The sequence below is a fragment of the Plectropomus leopardus genome, chromosome 13, assembly GCF_026936395.1.
Source record: "Plectropomus leopardus strain MGB_pleo_1.0 chromosome 13, ASM2693639v1, whole genome shotgun sequence".
In the NCBI taxonomy this organism is placed as follows: domain Eukaryota; kingdom Metazoa; phylum Chordata; class Actinopteri; order Perciformes; family Serranidae; genus Plectropomus; species Plectropomus leopardus.
The window spans coordinates 1594074-1621461 of NC_142188.1; the positions used below are offsets into that span (position 1 = coordinate 1594074).

Consider the following 27388-nt stretch of genomic DNA (forward strand, 5'->3'; position numbering starts at 1 on the left):
ACCGGAAGAGAGGGTGTGGGGCTTACTGCTGCTCTGCCCCTCCTCTGTGCACCTCCTCTCTGCTCCTCATGGTACAGAGAGGAGGTGCAGAGCTGGTCTGAGAGCAAAAAGAAAAAAAGCTGGTTAACCAGCTGAACTATTTTCAACAGTTTTTTTTCTTACAAATCTTTATAATGTAAAGATCTGTAATGCATCCCATGTGTCTCTATTTATATACGAATCATGCAACTTTTTAAAAAGTGTCAAAATATTCAGGAACATGTATAAATTAACTTGTTCAGTTGGAGTTTATTGGAGTTAAACTATGGTATGGTTTTGATGTGGAGCTGAAGCAGAGTCCAGACATACAGCAGTTTAAATCAAAATATAAAAAATAATCATTTTCATTAGGGTGCAGGGATGAAGAGGGAATTTTACAATCAATGGATCTTTACAGGGGTTACTGGTTATTTATTTGGTAATTTAATATTTACTTTTCTGACTTTATCTTCTTCTTTTTTCTGCAAATAATAATGAAAAATCACAGATATTTAATTTTGAGTATGCGTGTGTATGTATATATTTTATTAATAAAGAGTGCAGGTTTGAAAATGACTTACGGGGATGGGGTGGGATTAAATATGCTCTTATTTCTTTTCAAATCTGACGCACGTCATTATGCATTTTTATTATTACTTTTTTGTTGTCTGTTTTTGTATAATAATTTCTCTATTTCTTTTTTGACACATTCAAAATAAATCAGTCAAATCAAATGTATTAGCTATTTGGTGTTTTGTCGGGGTAAATTGTGGATTTTAGTTTAATATTAATTAATAAAGTTGCACATGTTATGACGTCACATGGGCAGAAACTGGACAGCAACTCAGGTGCAGGTAGATTTTTGGGTAACTTTCCAACACAGCCCACCAGATTCAAAGCTGGAAAGCAGCCTCAGAAGATGGAGCAGAGAAGGAGGTCACAAAACTTAAAATTATATCTAAAACTTAAATCTAAAACATTAATCAGCTGTATTTTAGTGGATTGTCAAATAACCAAACCCTTAATATCACACACACTCATATCGCTCTGTGTACAAAATATAAAAATATTATACATTAATGTGATTTTCTATTTCATTGGGTTCAACATTAGTCCTAATAGTAAATATCAAATATTCATTAAAATAGAATTTTAACCCTTTATATGCCACATTTTGTCTGTAGATGAAAAACAAAAAAATATTTTAAATATACTACATGCTAAGTAGATCATTTTTTGATGATCATAGCCCGGTCAATGATGAACAGCAACATTGATTTTTATACCCTTTTTTTGCAGTGTCAAACTGTCACTCATGACGCTCTGCACAGGACGCTTTCCGAAGTCAGGCTATAAAAAAAATATACATTAAAATCATTTTCTACTTTCATCAAGTTTATTTTTTAACCAACATCAGTCCTAATCTTAAATATCAAATTATTCATTAATTTTCCGAATTTTAACCCTTCAAATGCAGGTTTTTATCATGATGCCACTATGTTTTTAGATGATAAAAAAAATACACAAAATGAATTATTGTCAATATACTACATGCAAAGTATATATCTTTTTTGCTGCTGACAGCCTGGTATATGTCAGTGATTAGCAGCAACACTGACTGTGACAGCACACATAGTGGAAATAGCAAGAATTTCTGCATACGCCGAACACGGAAAAAATGTCATCAGGTGGAAAATGACAAATTCAAACTTAAAATTCAGAGTCAAAAGCGCAGAATGACACCCAGAAATAATACAATGCATGTTTTTATGCTTTGATGGCTGTGGGATCAAACATTGCAGTTTTTTCAATGGCACAGTTTTATTACCTTTAGTTTCCACAGTGTATTTTAGACTTTTTCTAGGAGCTGAGCTGGAAATTCAAAGTTTAACAAAAAAACACAATATTGCCAAAATGTATTCCATATGCATGAACACAGCTGGTGTATTGGGGGGGTGTTTTTTTGTTTGTTTGTTGTTGTTTTGTTCTGTTAAGCTTGATTTGCAACAGTCGAATCAGTGGTGATGAAAAATTCTGAAAAAAAGTCATATTCTGCTGGTTTCAGGAGTATTGTCAGGTAATTTGGTTACATTTGATTAAACATTAGATGGAAAAGAAAATTATGTGCATACAGTACAAACTGCAATAAGATACTGAATATCAAAGCATAATATTGTTGTTAAAATGTACTGTTACACCCCTTTTAATTTGCTCTATATGTGCCAGCAATTCGCAGCTGAAATTAAAAAATTCACCCAAAGACATGGATTTTTTCAAACAGCAGATCACTTTAAACTGACTTTAACTACAGTTCTTAAACTTAAACTCTGAACAAACTGTACCACAGAGTTTAAGGAAATATACATGCATGACTGACAAACCAAAATTTGCCACTAACTGGTGAATATTTACACAAAATTCACCACATTTACCCATAAATATAAAAGTTTAGAAGTTAAGTGCCAGGCAAAACAAAACAATAAAACTTCCAGACAGGAAAATATCTCGCCTGCACTCAAAGATCAAGACTGTGTCATTAAACCAGACTCTGTCTGTACAACTGCCAATAAAGATGGATTGAAATATAATTAAGCACTTAAAATGCAAAGAAATTTACTGTGAACCGAGGCCCTCAAAGAGAAATGGGATGGAGACGGGGTTAATTTTATATTCACTCAAAATGTTAATAGACAGTACACAATAAAGCCTCCGTCCTCAGCTGATCCTCAGCACAGTAAAACATCTTAAAGGTCTGAGGAAATCCTCCGACCCAAACCTTAAATCAAGCTGCCAAAAAAAGACAAAACACGTCGGTTATTACCGTTCTGGCTTTTACATCAGAGTAATAACGTACACTCCACCAGAGTGAATCGCAGCAATGAAACACTGTAAAAAAACAAAAGGCGAGAAAAGAAGCTTCAAGTATGACCCATCTAGATCAGGAGACTCGTACCTTCAGGACGCCTGGATTCGCCTCAAACTGCAGTCTCCTCCATTTCGGTAAAAACAGGATTTGTAGGTCAGACTGTGTCTGTCCGAGAGTGTTCCTGATGCATCTCCATGAGTGACCTTCACTTTGACGGCTCTCAGGCCTCTACAGCATGTTGAGCTCGATGAGTCTCCCGGCAAAGACGGCGAGCGTCCCGATGATGCACACGGCCATGAACACGCACAGCAGGATGTGGTCCAAAACCATGGCGACGAACTTCCACTCCTCTGCTGCCTGGAACCGGACGAGGAGGCAAGAGGGTCACGTTTCGGGAATTCTGACTTTTGTCGTTAGTTATTTGGATATTTACAAATTGGTTAGTGACATCAGGCGGGTTTCCTTTACAGGTTAGCGCAAAACATGAGCAATATTTTCAAAATATTGATAAAACACAACGTGGAGCTGTTTCCACTGAGTGATGTTTTACGACTTCTCCTCTGGTGATAACATCCCAGTAACCATGGCGATGGATGTTCAAAACATTAGCAGCTTTATTTCTACTGCAGCCACTGCACTAGCCGTCATTATTTCCAATCCAAGGCCACGTAGGCGTGTTATGGAGCCATGATGAAAAGGCAAGCCCCTAATATGTGGGAGCGGCCACGTATAAGGGATTTCTGGGAGATGTAGTCCACGATTTCACAGAGGAATTGTGGATTCAAAACTTTCTCAGAGTTATGTAACAGCTCTTGAAGCTAATGCTGCATCATGAGGGAGCCAGTTCCTACTGACAAGCACATAGACACACACTATCATGTGACCTCACAGCATCATGTGACCTCACAGCATCATGTGACCTACAAAAGACTAAAAGGTGTTTCCATTACAGTTTTACAAAATAGGGCTTTGCTGAATCACCTAAAATACCACTTCATATGAGCATAAAACATTTTTCTTTCGAAAATGGCGTGTTTCCATTAGGCTTTTATCATATTCCCAATTTCAATTTGTGCAATTTGAGGGTTAATGTAAAACCCACCTATTGTGGTGAATCATCAGTTTATTTTGATATCCACTTATAAAAAGGGTTGTGTTTGTTTTTACAAGTTATTTTGTCTAATTTTGCATTTAAAGATCAGAACAGACTTTAATGAGATTTAATGTAAAGTTAAAGGATTAGATTATTAGCAGAGAGCTGAGAAAAGTGATTCCACTCTCTTAGGTCCGGTGTACACTGTGCGATTTTGGGCTGTCTCAGACGAAAGATGACCAACGTGACAGAAATGTGGTGATATTTTTGGTCGTGGCTGTAAAACGGCGGCCCTACGTCACTCAGTGAGAGAGGCTCAGCCGGCGTCTTGGTCGTGCGCTCAAAGACAGGCTGGAGTCAAACTGACAGCGTCAGAAATTCGGGATGATAATCTCAGTGTGTGACTGCTGCTGCGACTGACGTCCACTGACTGAAATGATGCACTGATCAGTGCCACACTGCTGAATGCTAATAGATGATAAATACTTTGAGCTTTTGTTACCTTACTTAAATGAACACCTCTTTTTTAAATGCAGACACAGGTGTAAATAAAAAAATATTTTATAAAACATTTTCTGAATTTTGAACTTTTGTGCAGTCTTGTTAGATAGTTTTAAGTTTGAAAACAGAAATGGTTTTATGAGTTATATAAACTTGTGTACGTTCATACGCTTGTTTCCATGCTAGTCATGCGTGCGTCTTACGTTGTTAGATTCCTCGTCTGACTTCATGGTCTCAGCAATGTACTTCACCCCTTCGATGGCGCTGCGAACATCAGGGTTTTTAGCGATGGGAGACTGGTAGGTGACACTGGTGGGGGTGGGGTTACCTGCAGAGCAGAGAGCACGGACAGGACACACTTTATTTTAGGTGCTGCTGCGTTCATTTCATGTCAGACGGTCAGAGTTTCTGAGTTGGGAAGTCGTTCTTCTGACTTTGTTGCGTTCATGAGCTTTGAGGTCGTAAAGTGGGAACAACATGAAAGCCACAAAGAAACAAGAGATTGACACCTGTGTCGAGTTTATTTATATTTTTTGCATATTATTATCATTATTATTATTATTATTATTATTATTGTTATTATTATATTTTTATATTTAATCTAGGTCAATCTACATGGACAGCAGTTAACATTAATACCATATTACACTTTACATGTCATCAGAAATTCACATTTAATATGTGAATTAAAAAAACGTTTCTCACCACTGATCACACATTGACTTTTGCCTGCCATGTTTATGAACTTGACATTAAGTCGGCGACTCGTGTTAGAAAATAACTTTGTTATCAATGTTAGTATACTCGCTTGGCTTGCTTTAGAGGTTAATAATTAGAGGTCATTTTCTTGTCTTCTTTTATTGATTTCTTGCAAAGTTGATCATGACCTTTTTTCTGCATATTTTCAAATCAAACCACTTTTCTCAGTTTTCAAAGGGTCAAATAGCTCATGTAAGGCGTCTAAAATTGATGTCAGTAGTGGTTTGAAAGGGTTAAATTGTTTTCTTGCCTGAGATGTCAGAGATGTCCATGTCAGTGGGGAACAACGTCTTCTGGCGGATCTCCTGACTGGGACGCTTCATTGTTGAGAAGAACATCATGTTGGGAATGGTTTCGATGAAGACCTGAGAGAAACACACACAAACACAAGAATTCATTACGTTTCAACATTTATTTTTAGCTGTCATACAAAAACATTTCTTGAATCATCACAGAGGTGGATGATAAAAATGTGAACCTTCCGGATCCAGGCGGGCATGGTGTGCGTGCTGGGCGAGCGGTGATGTGTGTTGATGACGATGACGGTGATGATGATGGAGGCGATGACAAACACCATGGTGAAGAGCATGTATTTCCCGATGAGGGGGACGGCGCTGGAGGTGGATGGGATCAGCTCCACGATAACCAGCAGGAAAACGGTTAGAGACAGCAGGACAGAGATGGACAGAGTCATCTTTTCACCTGGACAGAGAAAGACAGACGTTAAGTGTAGCTACTTTAAAATATCACATATAGCAGAAAATAGCTCCCAGTTTGGGTTTACAGGTAAACTCATATACCAACTTGTCACTAACTCACTTTTTTGTTACAGTCACATCTGACAATGCGGTTAACTTCACCCTGTAGAAGCAAGTGACTGGAAAACTCAAATCTGTGAGTTTAAATGAAGGCCACATTCAAAGCCCATTGGATTTCATGGAATTTACCCATATGAAAGTGGCCCCAAGTTCATGACTATTATCTGGTAGCCTATCTGATATTAAGGTTTATACATTTGTCAATATAAGTTACATTAATGCACGTCGGACCTGTCCGCGCTGTGCTGTAGGGGACCGTCGGACGTGTCCGCGCTTTACTGGACCGTCGGACGTGTCCATGCTGCGCTGTAAGGGACCATCGCACGTGTCCGCCCTGCGCTGTAGAGGACTGTCAGACGTGTCCGCGCTTTACCGGACCGTCGGACGAGTCCGCGCTTTACCGGACCGTCGGACGTGTCCGCGTAGCGCTGTAGCGGATTGATTGTAGAGATGTTCTGCGTGATCATCCATGTTTTCACAGTGTAAACTGTAAGATCAATGTGATCGGTTTGCGAAGGCATACAACCATGAGGCGGTACTTCTGAATGAATATGTTTTTATTGTCATTTTTTCTCTTCTATATTTATGCTCAATGTCTGTGCACCGAAACATCAAAGCAAGTTCCTTGCATGTGAAAATCTACTTGGCCAAAAACCCCAAACCAGATTCTGTTTGTCATATATGCCTCATATGTGCAAGTACATTTAAAATTGTACCAACTGGTGAAACTAGTAACATTTTTAAAAGTTTTGGATGCACACAACAGACTGGGGTCTACATACCGGAGTCAGTGGGCAGGTAGAAGACCAGTCCGGTGAGGAACGAGAACAGCATGCAGGGAATGATGACGTTAACGATGAAATAGAGAGGCAGCCGCAGCATCAGGAAATGGTAGGTGATGTCCAGGTACGGAGTATCGGGGCAGCAGGTGTAGTAAACCCAATGTTTCCAGCTCCTGTAGTCCTTCAACACCCATTCACCCGACTCCATGAAGTTACTGAGGTCGGGACGATCGTTGTCCTGAAACACAGAAGAGAAGGAAGTCATGCTCTGCAACAGATAAACGAAGTAGCCTATAAAATGATGAAGGTATGTGTAATTGTTTCATGTTTTAACCCTTTGAAGCCTGGAGCAACATCACTTTTCTTGTGCTGCTTTCAGACGCCTTGAAACCTTTAAACCATGACAAAATGAGCAACTTGGTAATGTCCCACAAATTGCAAGAAATTAGTTGATTTAGAAAATTACTTAAAACAAGATAGGGAAAATGTGTGGGGAAAAAAAGAAAAAAGGTGAGGGGAGAACTATAGTTATTTCCAATGTCCATCATTATACATTTTAAATTATGTCAGATAATGATGGTATTTTTAAGCCCTTTTTGCAGGTCTTGTCCTTTTATAATTTTTTCTATCTATTTTAATTTTTTTTATCACACACATATAGGCTACACATAGGCATGCTATTTCAGTGATCAACCTGAAGCTACCTGGCGGCTTGCTATACCCCAAAAGTGCTTTTGTGTGCTGACATGTGACGCCAAGATCAGAAGTTCAAGTTCAGAATGGAAAGGGGCTGATTCAAGAGAAGGAGGCATTTCTATGGCTGTTATCTGACTCTCCAACTGACACCAAAACAATCGAGATTGATAAATAGCACTACAGGCTAGAGGAGAAAATATAGATTTTGTTGATTTTGGAGTGAACTGTCCCTCAAAAATTATTGTTATATGATGGATGATGGTTGCACTCACTGGATTGATGACAACCAGTAGTCCATCGTATGTCCACGTTCCCAGCTTCATGCTACAGTTCTGCAGGTCAAACGGGAAATGGAGGACGATAATCTCACAGTAACTCTTAAAGATGGCCGGAGGGTTCCATGTTATCTTGCCGGTGTGCTCCAGCAGGACTTTGGTTTCATGGATGATGGCGAAGTCACCATCAGCACTGCAGAAGAGGAGGAGGAAGAGTAGGAGGGGACAGAGGAGACGAGCAATGAGATGTTCAACCTTTAAAGAGTGTTTTTGGGGCATTTTATGCGCTTTTCATTTTAATTTTCGTGAGAATTGTGTCTGTGTTCATGCATATGGGATACATATACACAGGGTTGTGTATTTGAGTATAATCAGTGAATTTGCAGCTCAGCTCCTATAGTAAGTCTAAAATACACTGTGGAAACTAAATAGTTACATTCAGACTGTTAAGGTCAAAAAATTCTCCATTGAAACCCATTCAAACTGACATTTTTGATCCCACAGCCATCAAAGCAGAAAAACAGGACTTGTATTATTTCTGGGTGTCATTCTGGGCTTTTGACTCTGAATTTGTCATTTTGACTATTTTCCACCATCTTTTGAAAAAAATAAATAAATAATTGGCCTGCTGAGAAAATGCATACTATTTCCACAAAGTAAATCATTGACATATCCCAGGCTGTGATAATCATAAAACAAACAAACAACAAAAACAAATCTACTATGCTTGTAGTTTATTAGTAATAATTCAATATCCCTTTTTTCCCATCTTAAAACATAGTCTCATCATGACAAAAAAATGCATTTAAACAATTAAAATGGTGAAAATTAATGAATATTTGATATTTATGATTAGGACTGATGTTGGTTAAAAATAAACTTAATTAAAGAGGAAAATCATATTAATGTATAATTGTTTTAAAGCTTGATTTTGAAAATTGCAGAGTTATTTGAGTGTGTAAAATATCAAAGCGGGTTAAACGTATATGTGTGTGTTTGAGTAAGCTACATAGAGACTGAGAGTGTATGTTTACTTGTTATAAAGCACCAGGTCTGGTTTCCAGATGTCGGTTGAAGGGACTCTGATCTTCCTGATGCCTCCATATTCATCTGGATTCCACTTCAGGTTCACATCAAGCCAAGACTGGGAAGAAAAACAGAGATTGTACCAATGACGCTCTGTTTTGTTGTTTCATTTTCATTTAAGGATTATTTAATCTTTGGTATGGAAACTTCAACTTCAACTTCAACAGCAGCCAGGTCACAAATTCTGCCTTATTTATATTTTGAGATCTTATTGGGATCAGTTTAAAACAACAAAGACCAGTCATTAATAATTGTTTTTTGTGAAATATACTCAGTAACTGCATTGTAAGTTTCACTGGTACAGGAACAATTATGAGTAAAGCTATACATTGCTTTAATTAAAATGAATAAATAAAATAAATCACAAACATAAGTGAGGTTGATGATCTCTTACAAACATGGGCCCTGATTTCCAAATAAATCATGTGTACTTATTTACAATACAGCATACCATCTGAAGTGGTTAATCTTGTGTTCAATTTAACATTATTATGGGTTTTTTTAATTAAATGTTTGGGAAATGTTTCTTCATCGATTTAACAGTCACATTTACCTGTTTGAGACGGACATTACTGGTCACAATCTGGTTAACTTCATCCTGAGAGATGCAGAAAAGACAGAAAACAGTCAGAAGCGTGAGCATTTTCCTTGAAAGATTTTATGACAAATAAAAAACTGTATACTTTAACACTTTATTTTGTGATTTTTATTCACTCTCTGTGTCACTCTCTGTTCTTTTGTTTAAAAGGAAGAAATAAAAAAGGACACAATGAGAAATACCCCCCAAAATGAGATGCAAAGTTCTCATGTCATTTTATCTAGTTTTCAAAGGTTTTACATCCAGGACAATTTTTTGGAGATGGACACAAGTCCTCAACATGCCAAAAAATAAAGGTTTGTTTTGATGTACATGAAGATCGAAAAATTAAGAATTAAGGCACCACCTGCTGGTAGCAGATGGAAAGTGTTAGAAATGAATGTAACATCCATTGCTACTTCGTATTATTTTGACATTTATGGTCAGTGGCTGATAAAATAGTTCTTAATCCTTAGGAATCGTGTGGCACATTTTAAGTGTTTTTCATTCTTAATTTTTTGATAAAAAAGTATATGAAAAGTATTATATTTTTCATCTGAAAACATAGTGGCATCATGACAAAAAGTTGGCATTTAAAAATAGTTCAAATTCTGAAAATTAATGAATATTTGATGGTTATGATTAGACTGATGTTGGTTAAAAAAACAAGTTCAATGGAAATAAAACATCATATAAATGTTTTATGTTTTTAAAGCTTGATTTTGAAAAGTGCAATTTGTGCACAGAGTGATTCAAATGTGTGTAATATTAAAAAAGGGCCTTAAGGGTTTAATTCCCAAATAACTTTACTGTTTTAGTGTACTGATGTCATTTTATGAGGATAAACTAAAAAAAAAAATACTCAGTGAAAGTAGAATACAATCTTAATGGTTGTACAATACAATTTTATTGTATGATATTTTTATAGCTTGATTTTGAAGTAAATGTTCTTTGCAGAGTGGTACGAGTGTGAGAATGTGACACTGTACAAAAAAAAGAATAAATATCAATGCTGCTGCTAATTATTGACATGTCCCAACCCCTGATAAATAACAACAACAACAACAACAACAACAACAACAACAACAACAACAACAACAATAATAATAATGATAATAATAATAAATAAAATGAAACAACATATACTTAGTATGCAGTATTTTGAAAGTAATTGCTTTTTTGAATTTCTTTTCATTTAAAAACATAGTGGCATCATGACAACAAACTGGCATTCAAAGGGCTAAAATTCTGAAAATGAATGGATATTTGATATTTATGATGAGAACAGATGTGAGTTAAAAGAAAAAAAAAACCTCAATGAAAGAGGATAATCAAATTAATGTAGAATATTTTTTGTAGCCTGAGTTTGAAAAGTGCGTTTTGTGTGCAGATTGATGTGTGTGACTGAGTATTTGACCCTGCACAAAAATAAAAATGAATAAAAAACAGTGTTGCTGCAAATCATTGACATGTACCAGGCTGTGATAGTAAAAACACTATAAATGAATGAATTAATAAATAAAATTAAAATCTAGTTAGCAACTAGTAATTTGAAAATAGTTCATTACCGTGGTTTTTCTTTTTTTGAGCGTTGTCATGAGGGCGGGAAAACAACAATGCGCACGCTCAAAGTCTCAGCCAATGCGCGCGGACAGCACAAGTTCTGTTGCTAGGTCCCGCCTCCCCGTGCTGCCTTTTGATTGGCTGCTTTCCAAGGACCGCTGTCGTCATTGGCTGGTGAATTAACTGGCAGAAATTTGTATTTTTAACGGGCGCGGAGAAAACCTACGGTGACAAGAAGGACGCCGGTTATCTCGTCGACACATTTTTAACGTCTGCGTTAGGAAAAAAAGTTTCTTTAAAACACTTTGGAGCATATTAGCCACCGGATATTGTTTAAAACCGAACAGCTGGAGGAGACAGCGAAGACTTCGCCGGTATTTCTATTACTCGGAGGTAAGTTGATTACAGGTATTTAATATGGACATTACATTAAATGTACATTCATTCACAAGAAGCGGATGTCTCTAGTTATCTTTTAGCTAATTAGTATCACCTATCCACAGGAGGAGGACTCTCTTAGCGGGTTAGCAAACATGGACCAAGCCGGAAAACACGGTAAAGTTGACTTCTTTTTTTGTAACCTACACTGCACACACTGACGTTATTTGTTTAAAAAATATTACACGCAATGGTATGCTTTAACGTCATTTTAGCACCACAGTGCAGCGGTCAGGACGTAGCTCTCAAAATAAACAGCTTTAAACGACTGTTAACCCAATTTCCATGAAACTACACAGAGTCTGACTAATTACTGGGAAACAATCACTCACGTCAGTGAGTGAGTGATTGAGTAGCTCGGACCTTAGTGACAACCTAGCAATGGACATATTTTCTCGTACCTGCTGAGTCTGTTGGTCAATTTGTTCATATACATATACTTTAAAGAGTTTGTGTGGGTATCCCAAAATAAATAAATACACCACATACAAACACAGAAATGCTTGCTCAGTCTTGTTATGACTAAAATATATACGGACAAATCGTTTTCCACATACAGATTTATTTATTACCTGTATTTTTTAGCTAGTAGCACCATGTCAAGGAACAGCTAATGGAGGATGCCATACATAGCAGGGTACAGTCCAAAAGTCAACATTAATTAAAAAGAGATAGGTATCATCATTTTCAAAATTGTTATCTATTGAAATATTCTGCTTCATTCTGCCTCTTACTGCTGTTTAGCCTTTCAAAAACAACACTGTTTGCTGAGGTCCTAAACATTTAGCCTAATTCTGGACTGAGGCATTTTTTGGTTTGCAGTGAAGCCGTTTTATGTACATGCATGTCACTTTTAGTCGGTGTTTTTAATGAGTCTGTTCAGAACATTGTACTTCATGCTGGTTGTTATAATCTTTGTGTTAGCTGTAGTTTACACCATTAGTTAGTTTGCTTTTACGTTTTATTTTATCAGCTGTGTTTTTTCCTAGTATGTTGCTATTTGATGTGAAATTGGGTTTTTGTGCTAGTTTTCAGTATTTTTTTTTTGTATGCCTACTACTTTCAGATTTTTGGATAATTTCTGCTGAAGTTGCCCAATGCCAGCTTCAATTTTTTTAAAGTGAGGGCAATTTGCTCAGGTTTCAGATGGTTAATATGTGTCACCTTTTTGAAACAATAGGATTTTCTGAAAAGTAGTGATTAAGAAAAAGTGGAGTAATTCACTTATTGATGAGGAAGGTGTACTGTCATGCAAAATTGAGCATGCTCTCAATGTTTTATGGACAAATAACATTGCTTGGTTGTAACTATGTGTTTAATTATTATCAATATCTCTTTAACATCTTTAGGGAGAGGCTGGACGCTTAGGAGAGTGGATTTCATCCATGGTCATCATTTTTAAAGCCGGATAAGGACGCAGAAGGAGAGCTACAACAGTAGGAGAGCGACTTTTTTTGATTTGTGCTGCAGCTGTGTAGTGTTTTTGTGGCCGCCGTGCCATCCCTAAAACTACACGGTTGCTTGTTGTGGTGGTTCAGGGCCTGTGTGAGTGTCATGCGTTGGTTTAAGGATTTGATTTTTCTGATGCCTCTGTTTTTTTTTCTCATCTAGATTTCACTTCATGTTTAGATAACTGCATCTTGTGAGTCTGGTTGCATAGATTTGGTTGCGTATTGGTTGAAGGGACTTTGGTCTTCCTGTTGCATCCACTCCAGTGGAAAGTTGTCTTTTGTGGCTCTTATCTCCTGAGTCAATATTCCTATTGTAGGTTTGCTTCCACTGCATTGCGGGTGTGATAATTGGGAATCAGAGATAATGTGGTTTACCAACGTGCTCATGAAGCAAGATTTGGTTGTTTTATTTCTATCTGAGGATTATTAAAACAGTTTTAAAGTTCCTGTGCAATTTATTGTGTTTTCCTGCTTGTGTTTTCTGGCTGTCCTTTGCAATCACAGACACTAAGACATTATGCTTTTTGTAACATTTTTTACATTTATTTAATGTTTATTTAAAAGGGACACAGTATATTAATTAACACCAATATAGAATTTACATTAATTGAAAAGAAATTAAAAGAAAACAAAACAACAGTTCTTACAGAGGACAAAAGTGCATTAATGCTGCCTGACCAATCAGGAAGTGTCTACCTGAATATGTGCGGACCCCACAGTATATAGGGAAGCGGATTATTTCTTTTTTCCCTTCAGCAATGCAAAATTGCACTGAGGGCCTCTGGAGCTCTTCTCTCTAAAGGCGTAGTCACTGCTGGCGATGACACCAGTGCGCATCCTTGCTGCTTCGTGGTGACCACAGTCGGACTTTTTTCAGACCAAATCACTCTGCTGTTCCCAAGAACACAGTTTCTGGTCGAAAGTGATACAGTAAGATGCTTTTTGTACTCCACCTCATTAGGGTGACTGTGAGACACAACAGCATCTACTCTATCTAATTTATGCATTGACATGTTATGCATTGATTGACAGGGACCCTCCAACTGTGGTCTGTGCATGCTCCCACACGATGTGGCAGTGTCACCGGCTCTATTCAGTGGGTGTCGAGGACATATACGGCAGCGACGTGGTCCGTGCCCTGCCCCATCACATATCTCCTGGACACATCAGGCACCTTTTTGGGGTCTGTGCTCGCTGAAACCGGTGAAAAGGGTTGACTCCTCTCAGATACACCAACATTTTTCTGTGCTCCTTGATGAGCCATGAAATTTGGTGTGCAGGGTGTCTGTTGCTTGTCTTTTGACCCCTGCAGGGTTCGGCCACAGTTGGGTAGGGCAGGGCAATGCTCCAACACCACCCACTGTAGAAGATGTAGGATGTCTGGTCTTATAAACTGTAGGGTCTGCACATTTTTGGGCGGGCTTATTATGGTTGGCTGGTTACATTTATGCATTATACCAGATTTCACATCAGGGCAGAACAGGAAGAAAAGACACACACAAAACAAATAAGACATACAATAGCACATGATATACAGTGGTGCAAAGACGACATACAATACAAAAATAAAACTACACAAAAAAGTACACCACACACAAAACACAGCATAAAAAACTACACATAATAGTTGAAGGGACTGGACTTCCTGATGCATCCACTTTAGTAGAGAGTACAGAAAGATGTGTTTTGTTGCTGCTGTACCTCTTAACTAATAAGGCTTGTTTGTGAAATAACATGAGCTTCCTCCCTACAGTCTGGACGCAGAAGGAGAGCTACAAAAGTAAGAGCTGCTTATCTTTATTTTCATTATGCTTGTGTTTTGTTGCTGCTGTGCCATCACTGAGACTATAGGCTTGTTTGTGTCAGTGGTTATTTGTCCGTAATTTGTCGGTATACATTGGTTGAAGTGGAGTCTGGATGAAAACGGAGGCATCAGTTTGATTAAATAGGTTACCAATTGCATGTTGTGATTAGGGATGGGCGATATATTGAATATACTAGAGGTATTGTGGCTTGTTCCATGTGCAATATATAAAATGACTATATTATGAGTATATATTGTGATGTCATTTTTGTAAGCCAGCATTTTGGTTCTCACTCTCCTCTATGGCTCTCCACCCCAAACAAAAAGCTCCAGATGTGATTTTTTTAGTCCCATTTTGCAGCCATGGAGCGCTACTGCGACTTGCAAATCCTATTAATATATGAACTAGAGAGCTGTTAGTTTGTTTCCAGCTTACAGAAAATAAAAATACCATGGGTCCTGCTTTGATTTACATAATTGTAACAATACTTTAAAATTTAATTATTTAATAACTTAATTTATTTAATAATTATTTAATTATTAATAAAGGTACTCGAGTTAACCTCCTTATTTAATAAAATTATGTTAAAACTGTAGTGTTCAATTTTATTATGACAGCTTTGTTGTAACTACAGTTCATTCAATAATTTTGTTTTCTAGTAGTTAACATTAATTTAAAAGACATTTAAAAATGTTGATATTTGTTGTATATCCCTTTATAGCATTAAAATATTGCTATTATTTTAAAGCCATATCGCCCATCCCTAAATGATTATGTTCTTTTTAATGTATACACTTCAGTGGAAAGTTGTATTTTGTGGCAATGTATTGCTATGAAATTCCTATTCACAGCCCGGACGCAGAAGGAGAGCTACAAAAGTAAGGAGCGATTTATTGTTATTTGCATTGTGGTTGTGTTGTACTGCTTGTGCTTTGTGGCCACTGTGCTGTAACCTTGACGTAACGCCGGCTATGATGAGTCATGGCTGCCAAGCCTTGCCTGTTGTCATTTGGTCTCTTGTTGCATTGTGTTCCCATTAAGAGTGTAGATGGATTCATGTGACAGTAGCGTTGGAATTTACAGTGTTTAAATTCTTGGTTGTAGATTTCTGTTTTTCTCTAATCTATAGGTCTGTTTGCTTGTATTCTGACATAATTTGCCACACGTGAATTTGATAAATCCCATATCTAACTTTATGTAACTTGGCATCATTGAGTAAATAACAATTGTGAAGTAAATCCATGCATATCATGGTATGTAGATTAACATTTCCAGTCCTCCATATAGTTCTCTACTCTTTTGAACCTTGTAATGCAGTCAGAATATTTCTTTGCATCATTAAAAAAAATTGTAGTTTTGCAAAAAGCATTTCTGTTTGTGTGTGCAGCACACTCGTTTGAAAGCATTTGAAAGCTCTGAAATGTTTGAAACAACCGTTTTCACTTGAGTACAATATATTTTCAGAGCTCTAAAAAAGCTGGCAAGTAGACAGTGAAAATGTCGCGAGTATAATGTCTTATTAATGAATGGGTCAGTTTGTTTTACTTGCTATGAATGAACTTGATAAGTCTCATATCTATCATTAAGTAACATTGCATCATTGCATTAAAAACAGCTGTGAAGTAAATCCATGCACGTCATGGTATGAAGAGCCGTGTTTCCAGTCCTTCATATAGTTTTTCTATGCTTTTGAGCCTTGCAATGCAGTTAGAACATCCATTTAAATCCTGAAATTAATACAAACTGCAGTTTTGTAAATAAGATTTCTGATGCATTCAGCACACGTCTGTGTTTGAAACACTTTGATGTTTGTTACAACCATTTTTGCTCGAGTACAATGCTACAAGTGCAAAGAAAGAGCTGTTGATTTACAGTGAAATGTTTTGAGCGGTGTCATGGTTCTGTTTGCTTGTATTTCAATGATATTTGCTATAAATTAATTAGATAAATCCCATATTCAACTTCAAGTGAAATGGCATCATTGCATTAACAACAATTATGAAGTAAATCCATGCACACCATGGTATGAAGAGCTGTGTTTCCAGTCCTTCATATAGCTTTTCTACCCTTCTGAGCTTTGTGATGCAGTTGGAATATTACTTTAAATCTTTAAATTTACACAGATTGTAGTTTTCTAAATAGGATTTTATTTGTTCATGCAGCACACGTCTTAGAGCTTGAAAGCACTAAAATGTTTGAAATGCACATTTTTGCTTGAGTACAATGCTACAAGAGCAATAAAAGAGCTGTTAAAATACACTGAAAATGTTGAGCATAATGTTATGCTAATAAATTGGTCTGTTTGCTTATTATAATGTTGTTTACAATAAATTGGTTTAATGAGTCTTATATCCAACTTTTAGTGACACAACATCATTGAGTAAACAACAATCATGAAGTAAATCCATGCATGTCATGGTATGAAGAGCCGTGTTAATTTTTTCACTGTCTTGTCCTGTCTTGTATTTTGATAGATAGTTAGATGTTAGATATTTTTGCATTTAATGAGTTTAAAAATCCAATATTCAACTTCAAGTAACATCGCATCATTGCATTAACAAAAATCATGAATTAAATCCATGCATGTCATGGTATGAAGAGCCATGTTTCTTGTCCTTCCAATAATTTGTCATCAATTAATTTGTCAATCTTGTCATGTCCTGTATTTTGATGTTTTGATGCTTTACATTTATTTGATAAAGCCCATATTCGACTTCAAGTAACTTAGCATTATTGCATTAACAGCAATTAGTAAGTAAAGGAAGTAAATCCATGCATGTCATGGTATGCAGTCATGTTTCCAGTCATTTCAGTAGTTATTCCTCTGTATTTGAGCCTTGTTGTGCAGTTAGAACATGTCTTTAAATCCTTAAATTAATTTAAATTTTAGTTGTGTAAATACATTTTCCCAAGTGATACTAGAATTTGTTTATTCTTGGAGAGTACCTGAGCAATAAAAGAGCTGTGAGGTTACAGTAATGACAGTTTTTAATTTCCTTCTTAATGTAAAATGCAGCAAATTAAGTCACGGATGGTCTTCTATTTTTTGATTTTCTTTAATATTTAAAGGTAGCCTGAAAGCCTCAGCATAGTGTCATGCCTTTTAAATTATACAGAATTTTATTTTGCTTTTGCCAACTCTTTCCTCTCACTTACCACACTGATGAGCTGTATTAGCTGCAGTCCCACGGTCACCACCACGGCGTCGCTGAAGTGGTTCACGGGACGAACCACCTTATTGTAACCAGTAAACAGGGTCTGGACTAGCCGAGTCTCATCCTCTGAGCAGAATACCGGACCTATAGGACACACAGACAATAAAAAATCAGACTTTATTTTGTTACAGTCTTTACTTGAGTGTCATTATGTAGGTACTGCAGACTGAGTGACTTAAACCTTCATATTTTATGTGAAATCCATGTCAGTAATATACAGTTTGTGCCGTACATAAACTCTCGTTCACACATTTTGGTATTTTTAAAAGCAAATTCATCACATACCTTTTTTTAGTCTGGCTTTTAAATGAACTTTACCGATTTCTTGAGTGCTCATACATTTTGGTCTGCTTTACGAGATGGTGTATAATTTTATTATTTACATTTTTTCTATCATACTTTGTGCAATTATCCCTCCAATTACCTTTTATCTGCTATTTAGAGTATTTTAGTTATTTGTTTATGTATTATTATTGTTACTGTTATTACATTTTATTTATTTTTATCTATAGATTTAGCCTGCCTCTGGTGTTTCCTAATCTATGGTAGTGTTTCCTCAGATTCCAGTATTGATGAGTAATCTTATCTTAGTACTAAGATAAGATACAAGGTCTTGCTGTTGTGAATTTTTTTTATAATGCATGTGCTTGTGTGCTTAGCATACAAAAAAGTCTGAATTATTTGCAGTTTAACATGTTACCATAGCCAGCTGATACTCATGTCCCCCCCAAATGTTTTCATACTGGAAATGAAATTGCAGCTGTAGCAAGCAGGAGGCCAGAAGATTGCTTTTAACTCTGATTCACGCAACAAACATTTCCACCAGCTTACAACCGGCAACCTGAAACCCTTTAATGTGACTTGAGAGTGAGAGAATGCATAGGAAGAGAGGAAGACAGAGGAAATATCAGATGAGAGGGACAGATGGGGGCAGGGACACGAAGACAGATCAACAGCAACAGCAGTCGAGTGACTAACATGCCACGCTGGTGAAAAGCCTCGGCACTGAATGTCCCATGAGCTGTCTAAGCGCAACGATCAAGTATGTTCCTGTGTTAGTCCTCGGAGCGGATCTAATCGGAGTGTTAAGAGGGTGTTTGGGAAAAGCAGCGCCAGCCAATCCGCTTGACATTAAGTCTGGATCAGTCAGAGTTCAGAACAGTTAACCTGCATTTAACACCTCTTCATACAAAAGGTGTTTCCAGCTGCAGACAGTTTTTTTAAACCGTGACTTTATGAGCCCATAAATTATGGTATGCTGACGGGATATGTCACATAAAAATATACTGCAGTCTAGTTAGGCTTTACTTGTTGGTGTCTGACAAATTAGACATATTTTTAAATACAAAAAATATCTTCAGTGACTCATCGTTTGCCTATGCAGTGCATTGTCAACTTGTTTCTTTGTAGTACAGTCAACTTGTGTCCAGAGCTTTTGGGAAACTGTACCCTTGTTGTACATTTTTTTCAGGTTAATTTAGAAAACACAGCAATCTTAGTTAAGATTCTGGCAGTTTTACATTTTCTTTTTTTTTAGCTGGTGTTTTTTGGGGCTGGAAGGATCATTGTAATACAAATATAATGTATAATATTCTAATTTATTATAATACAAATATCGTAAAATGAAGTTGCAGTAAGTCATTGACACAAAGCCATGCTGTAAGATTGGGTTTTGACATTTTTGTTCTTGGAAAAATCCCAGTGCAAACCAGACATTAAAGTACATAATATTAAATAGAAACAATGGAAACAACACAGTAAAAAAAAAAAAAATATATTAAATAGGACACATGCAAAACATTTGCTTGTGATGAAACATACTGCAAATTAGACACTGCAAGTTAGAATTACAGGGCAAACTACTGCTAACCGGGTACCCAGACATCATCCTCTTTCTCTCCCCCTTTCAGGCTGTTACTGCCCTGTCCAATAAAGGCAAAGAGCCCCCCAAAATATCTCAAAACAATTGTGTATTAAACCAAAATAAGCATAAATGCAAACAAATGGAAAAATGCTTCTTACAAAAGATGCGTTTTCATAGGCACCTTTTTATGCAGGTTTTAATCTGTGAATAAAAAAAAACCCTAAATGGAAACGACAAAAAAATGAAAAAAAATCTTTAAATATCACACAAACCTCCAAACAAACAAAAAAGTCCTTCACTGAAATTAAACTCACAAACATAAGATCATGAAAAAGTTGTTCATTTCTCACTTTTCAATGCATAGTATGATGATGCTGAAATAAAAGTTGGAAAAACTGACTGACATGTGATGTGTTTGATGTGCATTGATTTGAAAATATATGGTGTCCAGAAGCGAATGATTCAACTTTTTTTCTATGGTCTAGTGTTTGAAAAGTTAACAAAAAATAATAAAATGAAAAACTGTAATATCTAATGACAATACTTGTAGAATTGTAATATTTAAAAATGTTAATACGTATCTAATCATCTGTGTATGTTTACGGTTCTGGCTGACCTGTTGATCTTGTATATAGCCAAAACATTTCTGTTGTTTTTCTTTCTTGTAGCTGAGATCTCTCTCAGCTCTCTGTAGTAAGCATTTGTTGCACATGCCAGCTCCATATGATTATCAAAATTATCATGACTAAAGGTATATTTTCAAAGCACTAATAATCAATCCACATTTCGTTGCAATATCAATATTAAGATATTTGATCAAAAATATTGCCTAGCCTTTTTTCTGTTTAATTTATTTGCGAATACTTCTAATAACACATGATACATTCAAGGTCCTTGGAAATTTGACAATCCAACAATAGTTTTTGTTTTTACAGTTTCTGGGTGTAATAAATGGTTGGAGGCATGTTTTCTGTAAAAATTCACAAAAACAAAAAAGCAAAATACCAAAATACCATTTTCTTAAAAAATGGATTAAAAAAATCATTCTGCCTACTTAGAATTTAACAGACTACATGGACGCGACTCATCCTGGGCAAACCTTAACTTAAACCTTTATGTTGGTTTTGTTATATAGTCTCTCATATTAATATACATGACAGAAAATGGAGAACCATGCAGGGGTGGGAAGGTTGATACTGTAAAAAATATGATTGCTTCTGAGCAATTCATGAGTTTCTACACATGTTGGTACTTCCAAATATCCCTTAATTTTAGTATTGGTACATCTTCTCTGTATATAAGTAATAGTATCCTTATGGCCTTGTTTTTTTTTCTTTTGTTTTTAGATAACTATCTTTGTACTTTTGCATTTTATTTTGAAAATAATTAAGTGGAAACCAGACATTGTTTCTGAACTGTAATAGCACTGTAATTTGAGCATCTGTTAATAAAAGCAAATATTTGCAAAAATAAGATGTCAAAATAAGTGTATTAAACCAAAATAAGCATAAATGCAAACAAATGGAAAAATGTCTCTTACAATAGGTGCATTTCCACTTTGTGCCTCAAAGTCATGGAAAAGTCCTGGACACTAATTGTTGCGTATGAATACTTTTTTATATTGAGCTGCTGGTCTGGTTTCAGCAGAAAAAACAGTCATATCTTGAATTTAACCAGTTCATGCATCTTTACTTGCCTTTGTTACTATAGAAAGCTATTCTTTGTACAAAAATTGGACAAAAACATGACTTTTGTTCATGTAAACACATCATGTAGTTTTGTTACAATATGACTCAGCAGATTAGCAGAGAGCTGCAAGCCAAATTGTGACACAAGTCACATCCTGAGCATGTCATCTGTGGAATCTGTTGGCGATCCACAGTCAGCCTGAACCGAGTGCTCTGGGATCTAGTTTCATTTAGCCAGCAAGAGTGGAGAAAACGCACACACACATGCACACACACGCTGGCTGTTTGTTGGTCGTTAGTTCCCTTTCTTAGAGATGTGTTGCTGTTTTTGTGTACAGTGCTACTGATGTTCATTTCCCGGCTCTCTGCCTGTCTCTGGCTGCCTGCTCCCTGTCTGTTGTCCTGCGAGCACGCTTTGATCTGTCCACGGACAAAAATAGACGAGAGGGAAGGCGGGACAGAGGAGCCACTTGCAGCTGTCAATCATTGCCCACTGTCAGCTCCAGTTTACTGAACTACCACTGCAAAATCAATCTGCTGAGGCTCTTTCTATTTTCACCCTTTTTCTAACTGAAGAGTAAGAAAAGTGAGGGTGTGTGGATTATTTCAGGTTGCATTTTAATGCATATTTATATTTTGGATATGAAGCAAGCTTTTGACCAAATTTCTCATGACATGCTGGGGGACATGCTGTTGGGGAAGGTGAATCAGTCCTACAGTTACATGCATTTGAGCAGGACTTGACAAGAAAAAAACAGTCTGCTTCTTGAGAGTGGACATGAATGGTTGCATTAAGTATATATATTGCTATATCGGACGATTTTCCAGGTACTTGTGACTTGTGTCACTGAGACAGGATATTTTACAGTTTAACAACAAACTTAATTGTCGAATGATAGTGCACTAAAACAGAAACTTAAATTAACCCGTCGGGCCCGCTTTAATATTACAATCACTCGTATTGCTCTGTGCGCACAATGTGCCGTTAAAAATCAAATTAAAAAATATTCTACATTAATATTATTTTCTACTTTCATTGATTACATTTTTTAACCAACACCAGCCCTAATTGTAGGGTTAGGACAAGTGATTTTTTTTTTCTTTCTGGTCACAGCCTGGGATATGTTAATGATTAACAGCAACATGGATTGTGACAGTGCATCTAGTGGAGATAGCCTATATTTTCTCCATATGTCAGTAGTAACGTCAGGTGGAAAATAGTTAAAATTACAAATTACAAGGCAAAAGCCCAGAATGACAACCAGAAATAATGCAGTGCATGTTTTCATGCTTTGATAGCTGTGAGATCAAAAATTGAATGGCACATTTTTTGCACTAAACAGTATGAATGTAAAAATTCCACAGTGTATTTTCGACTTATTGTAGAAGCTGAGCTCGAAATTCCACGATCAAACATAGAAAATCTTGCCAAAACTTCTGCCATATGCATGAACACAGCCAAAATGATCAAAAAATTAGGAATGAAAAGCATGTAAAATGCACCAAACAGCCCCTTAGGGTTTCATAAAGAACATTTTTGAGCAGAGACCTGAAAAGAGGTTGGACTGCAAATTCATTCTAAAATATGATATCGCACATTTCATGTCATTAACTCTTAGAAAACAGTGTTGCAGAAGGCTTCTGTGTTATTTAGCTTTTATAGTTATGTGAAGATCTTAATCTATTTAACCCAGACAAAATAATCATGTTTTGTGACATTCTGACACAAAAACCTCAGCTAGTAAACAATTTTCAAAGCCAGTGTGTAGCATCTGGCAATAAAGACCTTCAATGATTTACTGAGCTCCATTTTTATTGCACATCTGCAGCGATGCAGATAATGTCCAACTGGTGGCTTACAGGCTGCATCCATTCATCGTCACACACCACCTCTATCTGCCCATCACATCAAATTTGTCACCAATGTGTTTCATAAAATGTGCCAGAACCCAAATCGCTCAATTGGAAAGGATAAATAAAATTTGATGTAAATAAATGTTGAAATGAATTAAACAGTAATCTTGCTGCTGCAGATGTCGAATCCTTGATTTATAGAAAAGAACTGATAAATAAACGGTGAACAGAAATCAGATGTGATAGCAGCATGATGAATGCACCGTTTTAATGAAACCATGTTTGTATTTATAAAGCACTGACTGAAGCAGTTACAGAATGTTTTTCTGTTTACTCCCAGTGAAAACTGTGTGCTCGTCATTTTAGGTTAAAGTGCATGGTGCCAGTATGAGTCTATTGCAAACTTCTATGTTGATCCACATTTGAGCCAGTTCAAAGCTGTTACTCATGTTGCATATACGTTTAGTTTAGTTTATTTGTACATTTGTATAGAAAAGACGGAATTAAAAAGTTTAAACATTGTAGGAGAGGTTAGAAGCCAAAAATCAATAGCTTATGAGGATACCACTCCTATTAAATAACTAATCATTCATAAAAAGAAAAAAAAAGATAAAAACAAAGATTGCAGTATTGATCAAAATTTAAAGAGTAAGCAATAATAGAAAATTGTTAGAAATGTACAAATGATCAAATGTTTTTATTTAAAAAGTGAAATGCATTACAAATAATCAATGCAATGCTATGAGTATTTGCAAATTCAAATTCTTTTCATTTGTTTTTAGAATACTGATGATGTTGATGTTGACTGTAGTGATGGGAGTGATGTATTTCAGTAAATAATGACCAAGGAAAGTCCGACAAAACAGACCATAAAAGTCGTCAGTGGTGTGGGATGAGTAAATGTCTGAGGAAAACTTAAAAGTTCTGGAAAACACTCGACAAGTCATGAGTTACCTTTAAATATTTATACATGAATGCACAACTCTCGTATATGCTCACATTGAAAATTGATAGTTAAAGTATTTGTGAAGATATTATTTTAACCCCTTGAAAACTGACCAAATTGGCCTGACTTCGGTCAAAAACACGAGATGAAGGCAACTGGAAATGTAAGAGGAAATGACCACAATATCAGCAAGAAGAAACAAAAGTGTAAGAAAATTACCCAAAAATTATTTGAAAAACAAAACAAAGACTAAAAAAAAAAACAAAGTAAGATGAAGGCACAAACACTTAAAAGGCATATGAAAGCAGAAAAAATGCGATGTTGCTCCAGGTTTTAACTGGTTAATGGCCACGTGAAGAACACAGGATTCTGGGACATTTCCCCGCTGTTGTTCCCTCTGCTTCATTTCATCTACAGTTAATCTTAAATCATATGTTCTCTTTGACGTTCTGCCAAAACTCTGATGCTTAACAGCAGGTATAAGTGGATCATGTAATTTGATGTTATGCTCTCAGTAATTGAAGTTATGGTCTCTTTATTTGCTTACCAGATAAGCCAGTCACATTGTGTCATAATGACTGTGTTTCTCTCAAAGCAGAGTTTGTGAAATGTGAGTGTGTGTAATTAATGTGCAGTGTATTAATTAGCAGGGATCAGTGGATAAGGAGAAGCAGACGATGCACTTTATGGGTGAAACATTTGTTTAAATTATGAGAATCATTTCAGAGAAGCTCGAGTATAGGGAAGGCAGGGGTTGTTAGACTTAGGTTTAATCCCCCCCAAAAGACGATGTGCGCATTAACAAATATGTGTCATGTCCAAGTGTCCTTGGACAAAGACGCTGAAGCCATACCTACTCCCTGATAAATATAAATCACTCTTGAAGAGGACAACAGCTACAGTAAATGCCTTAAATATAAATGCAGTGAGGAATGCTAACAATGCCGAGCCGCCTGTTTTTAGGGGAGCTGAAGGACAAATGCTAACACACTTATGAATGCTTTGCACAAAAAGTAACAGGCACAGTTTAAAATTCAAAGGTTTGTTTGTAAACTGTTAAGGTGATTTTGAAGGATGCATGTAGTTAGGGTGGGAAATACCATGGTATAATTTCAGAATAGTAGGAGGTTATCACTATTTTTCCCCCTGCTATTATTTATACAGTGGTGGGTTTCCCTTTGATGTCTTTGGTCATATTTGTCCATTTTGGGAAATGATGCAAATGAATGAACAAGTCACCATCATAGCAGTTTTGTATCTTCAGAATCAGAATATCATTTCTTGCCAAGTAAATTTCCACTTACAAGGATTTTGCTTTGTTATTTAGTGCAAACATTAAACATAAAATAAACATATTAAGAGTATTACTGTAAAAAAATTCATCATAATACTGATCATCATCACCATCAGCGTCTCATCATCACCGTCTCATCATCATCATCATCATCATCATCGTCACCATCATCTCATCGTCATCATCACCATCATCTCATTGTCATCATCACCATCATCTCATCGTCATCATCACCATCATGTCATCGTCATCATCACCATCATCTCATCGTCGTCATCATCACCATCATCTCATCGTCATCATCACCATCATCTCATCGTCGTCATCATCACCATCATCATCTCCATCATCATCATCATCATCTCCATCATCATCATCATCATCATCTCCTCCATCATCATCATCATCATCATCATCTCCATCATCATCATCATCATCATCTCCATCATCATCATCATCTCCATCATCATCATCATCATCATCTCCTCCATCATCATCATCATCATCATCTCCATCATCATCATCATCTCCATCATCATCATCATCATCATCTCCATCATCATCATCATCTCCATCATCATCATCATCATCATCTCCTCCATCATCATCATCATCTCCATCATCATCATCTCCATCATCATCATCATCATCATCTCCATCATCATCATCTCCATCATCGTCATCATCATCATCTCCATCATCATCATCTCCATCATCATCATCGTCATCATCATCATCTCCATCATCATCATCATCATCTCCATCATCATCATCATCATCTCCATCATCATCATCATCATCTCCATCATCATCATCATCTCCATCATCATCATCATCATCATCATCATCATCATCATCATCATCATCTCCATCATCATCTCCATCATCATCATCTCCATCATCATCTCCATCATCATCTCCATCATCATCATCATCATCATCATCATCATCATCATCATCATCTCCATCATCATCATCATCATCTCCATCATCATCATCATCATCTCCATCATCATCATCATCATCTCCATCATCATCATCATCCTCATCATCCTCAACCTCATCATCATCATCTTCATCATCATCATCATCTCCATCATCTCCATCATCATCATCATCATCATCTCCATCATCATCATCATCTCCATCATCTCCATCATCTCCATCATCATCATCTCCATCATCATCATCATCATCATCATCATCATCATCATCATCATCATCATCATCATCATCATCATCATCATCATCATCATCATCATCATCATCATCATCATCATCTCCATCATCATCATCATCATCATCATCATCATCTTCCTCATCATCATCATCTCCATCATCTTCATCTCCATCATCATCATCATCATCTCCATCATCATCTCCATCATCATCTCCATCATCATCTCCATCATCATCATCTCCATCGTCATCATCTCCATCATCGTCATCATCATCATCTCCATCATCATCATCTCCATCATCATCATCTCCATCATCATCATCGTCATCATCATCATCTCCATCATCATCATCTCCATCATCATCATCATCATCTCCATCATCATCATCATCTCCATCATCATCTCCATCATCATCATCATCATCATCATCATCATCATCATCATCATCATCATCATCATCATCTCCATCATCATCATCATCATCTCCATCATCATCATCTCCATCATCATCATCATCATCATCTCCATCATCATCATCATCATCTCCATCATCATCATCATCTCCATCATCATCATCATCACCATCATCACCATCATCATCATCATCATCCTCATCAT

General features: G+C 36.5%; 1 protein-coding gene and 1 long non-coding RNA gene across 2 annotated transcripts in view; one reads left to right on the plus strand and one right to left on the minus strand.

The window, feature by feature from the left end:
- Positions 1–1814: 1814 nt before the first annotated feature.
- Positions 1815–27388, minus strand: part of LOC121954738 (acetylcholine receptor subunit alpha) — a 29508-nt gene continuing 3934 nt past the window's right edge. The window contains exons 2-10 of the mRNA XM_088086667.1: positions 17885–18027; positions 9448–9492; positions 8843–8952; positions 7806–8001; positions 6838–7075; positions 5716–5939; positions 5488–5602; positions 4682–4806; positions 1815–3241 (exon numbers count right to left, since the gene is read on the minus strand). Coding sequence (XP_087942793.1) covers positions 3113–3241; positions 4682–4806; positions 5488–5602; positions 5716–5939; positions 6838–7075; positions 7806–8001; positions 8843–8952; positions 9448–9492; positions 17885–18027 — 1325 coding nt within the window. The 3' untranslated portion in view covers positions 1815–3112. The remainder of the gene's footprint in view (positions 3242–4681; positions 4807–5487; positions 5603–5715; positions 5940–6837; positions 7076–7805; positions 8002–8842; positions 8953–9447; positions 9493–17884; positions 18028–27388) is intronic.
- LOC148187623 (uncharacterized) lies at positions 11256–15148 on the plus strand. The gene is made up of 3 exons (XR_015778453.1): positions 11256–11427; positions 11538–11589; positions 12822–15148. It is a non-coding gene; the product is annotated as an uncharacterized LOC148187623 (long non-coding RNA).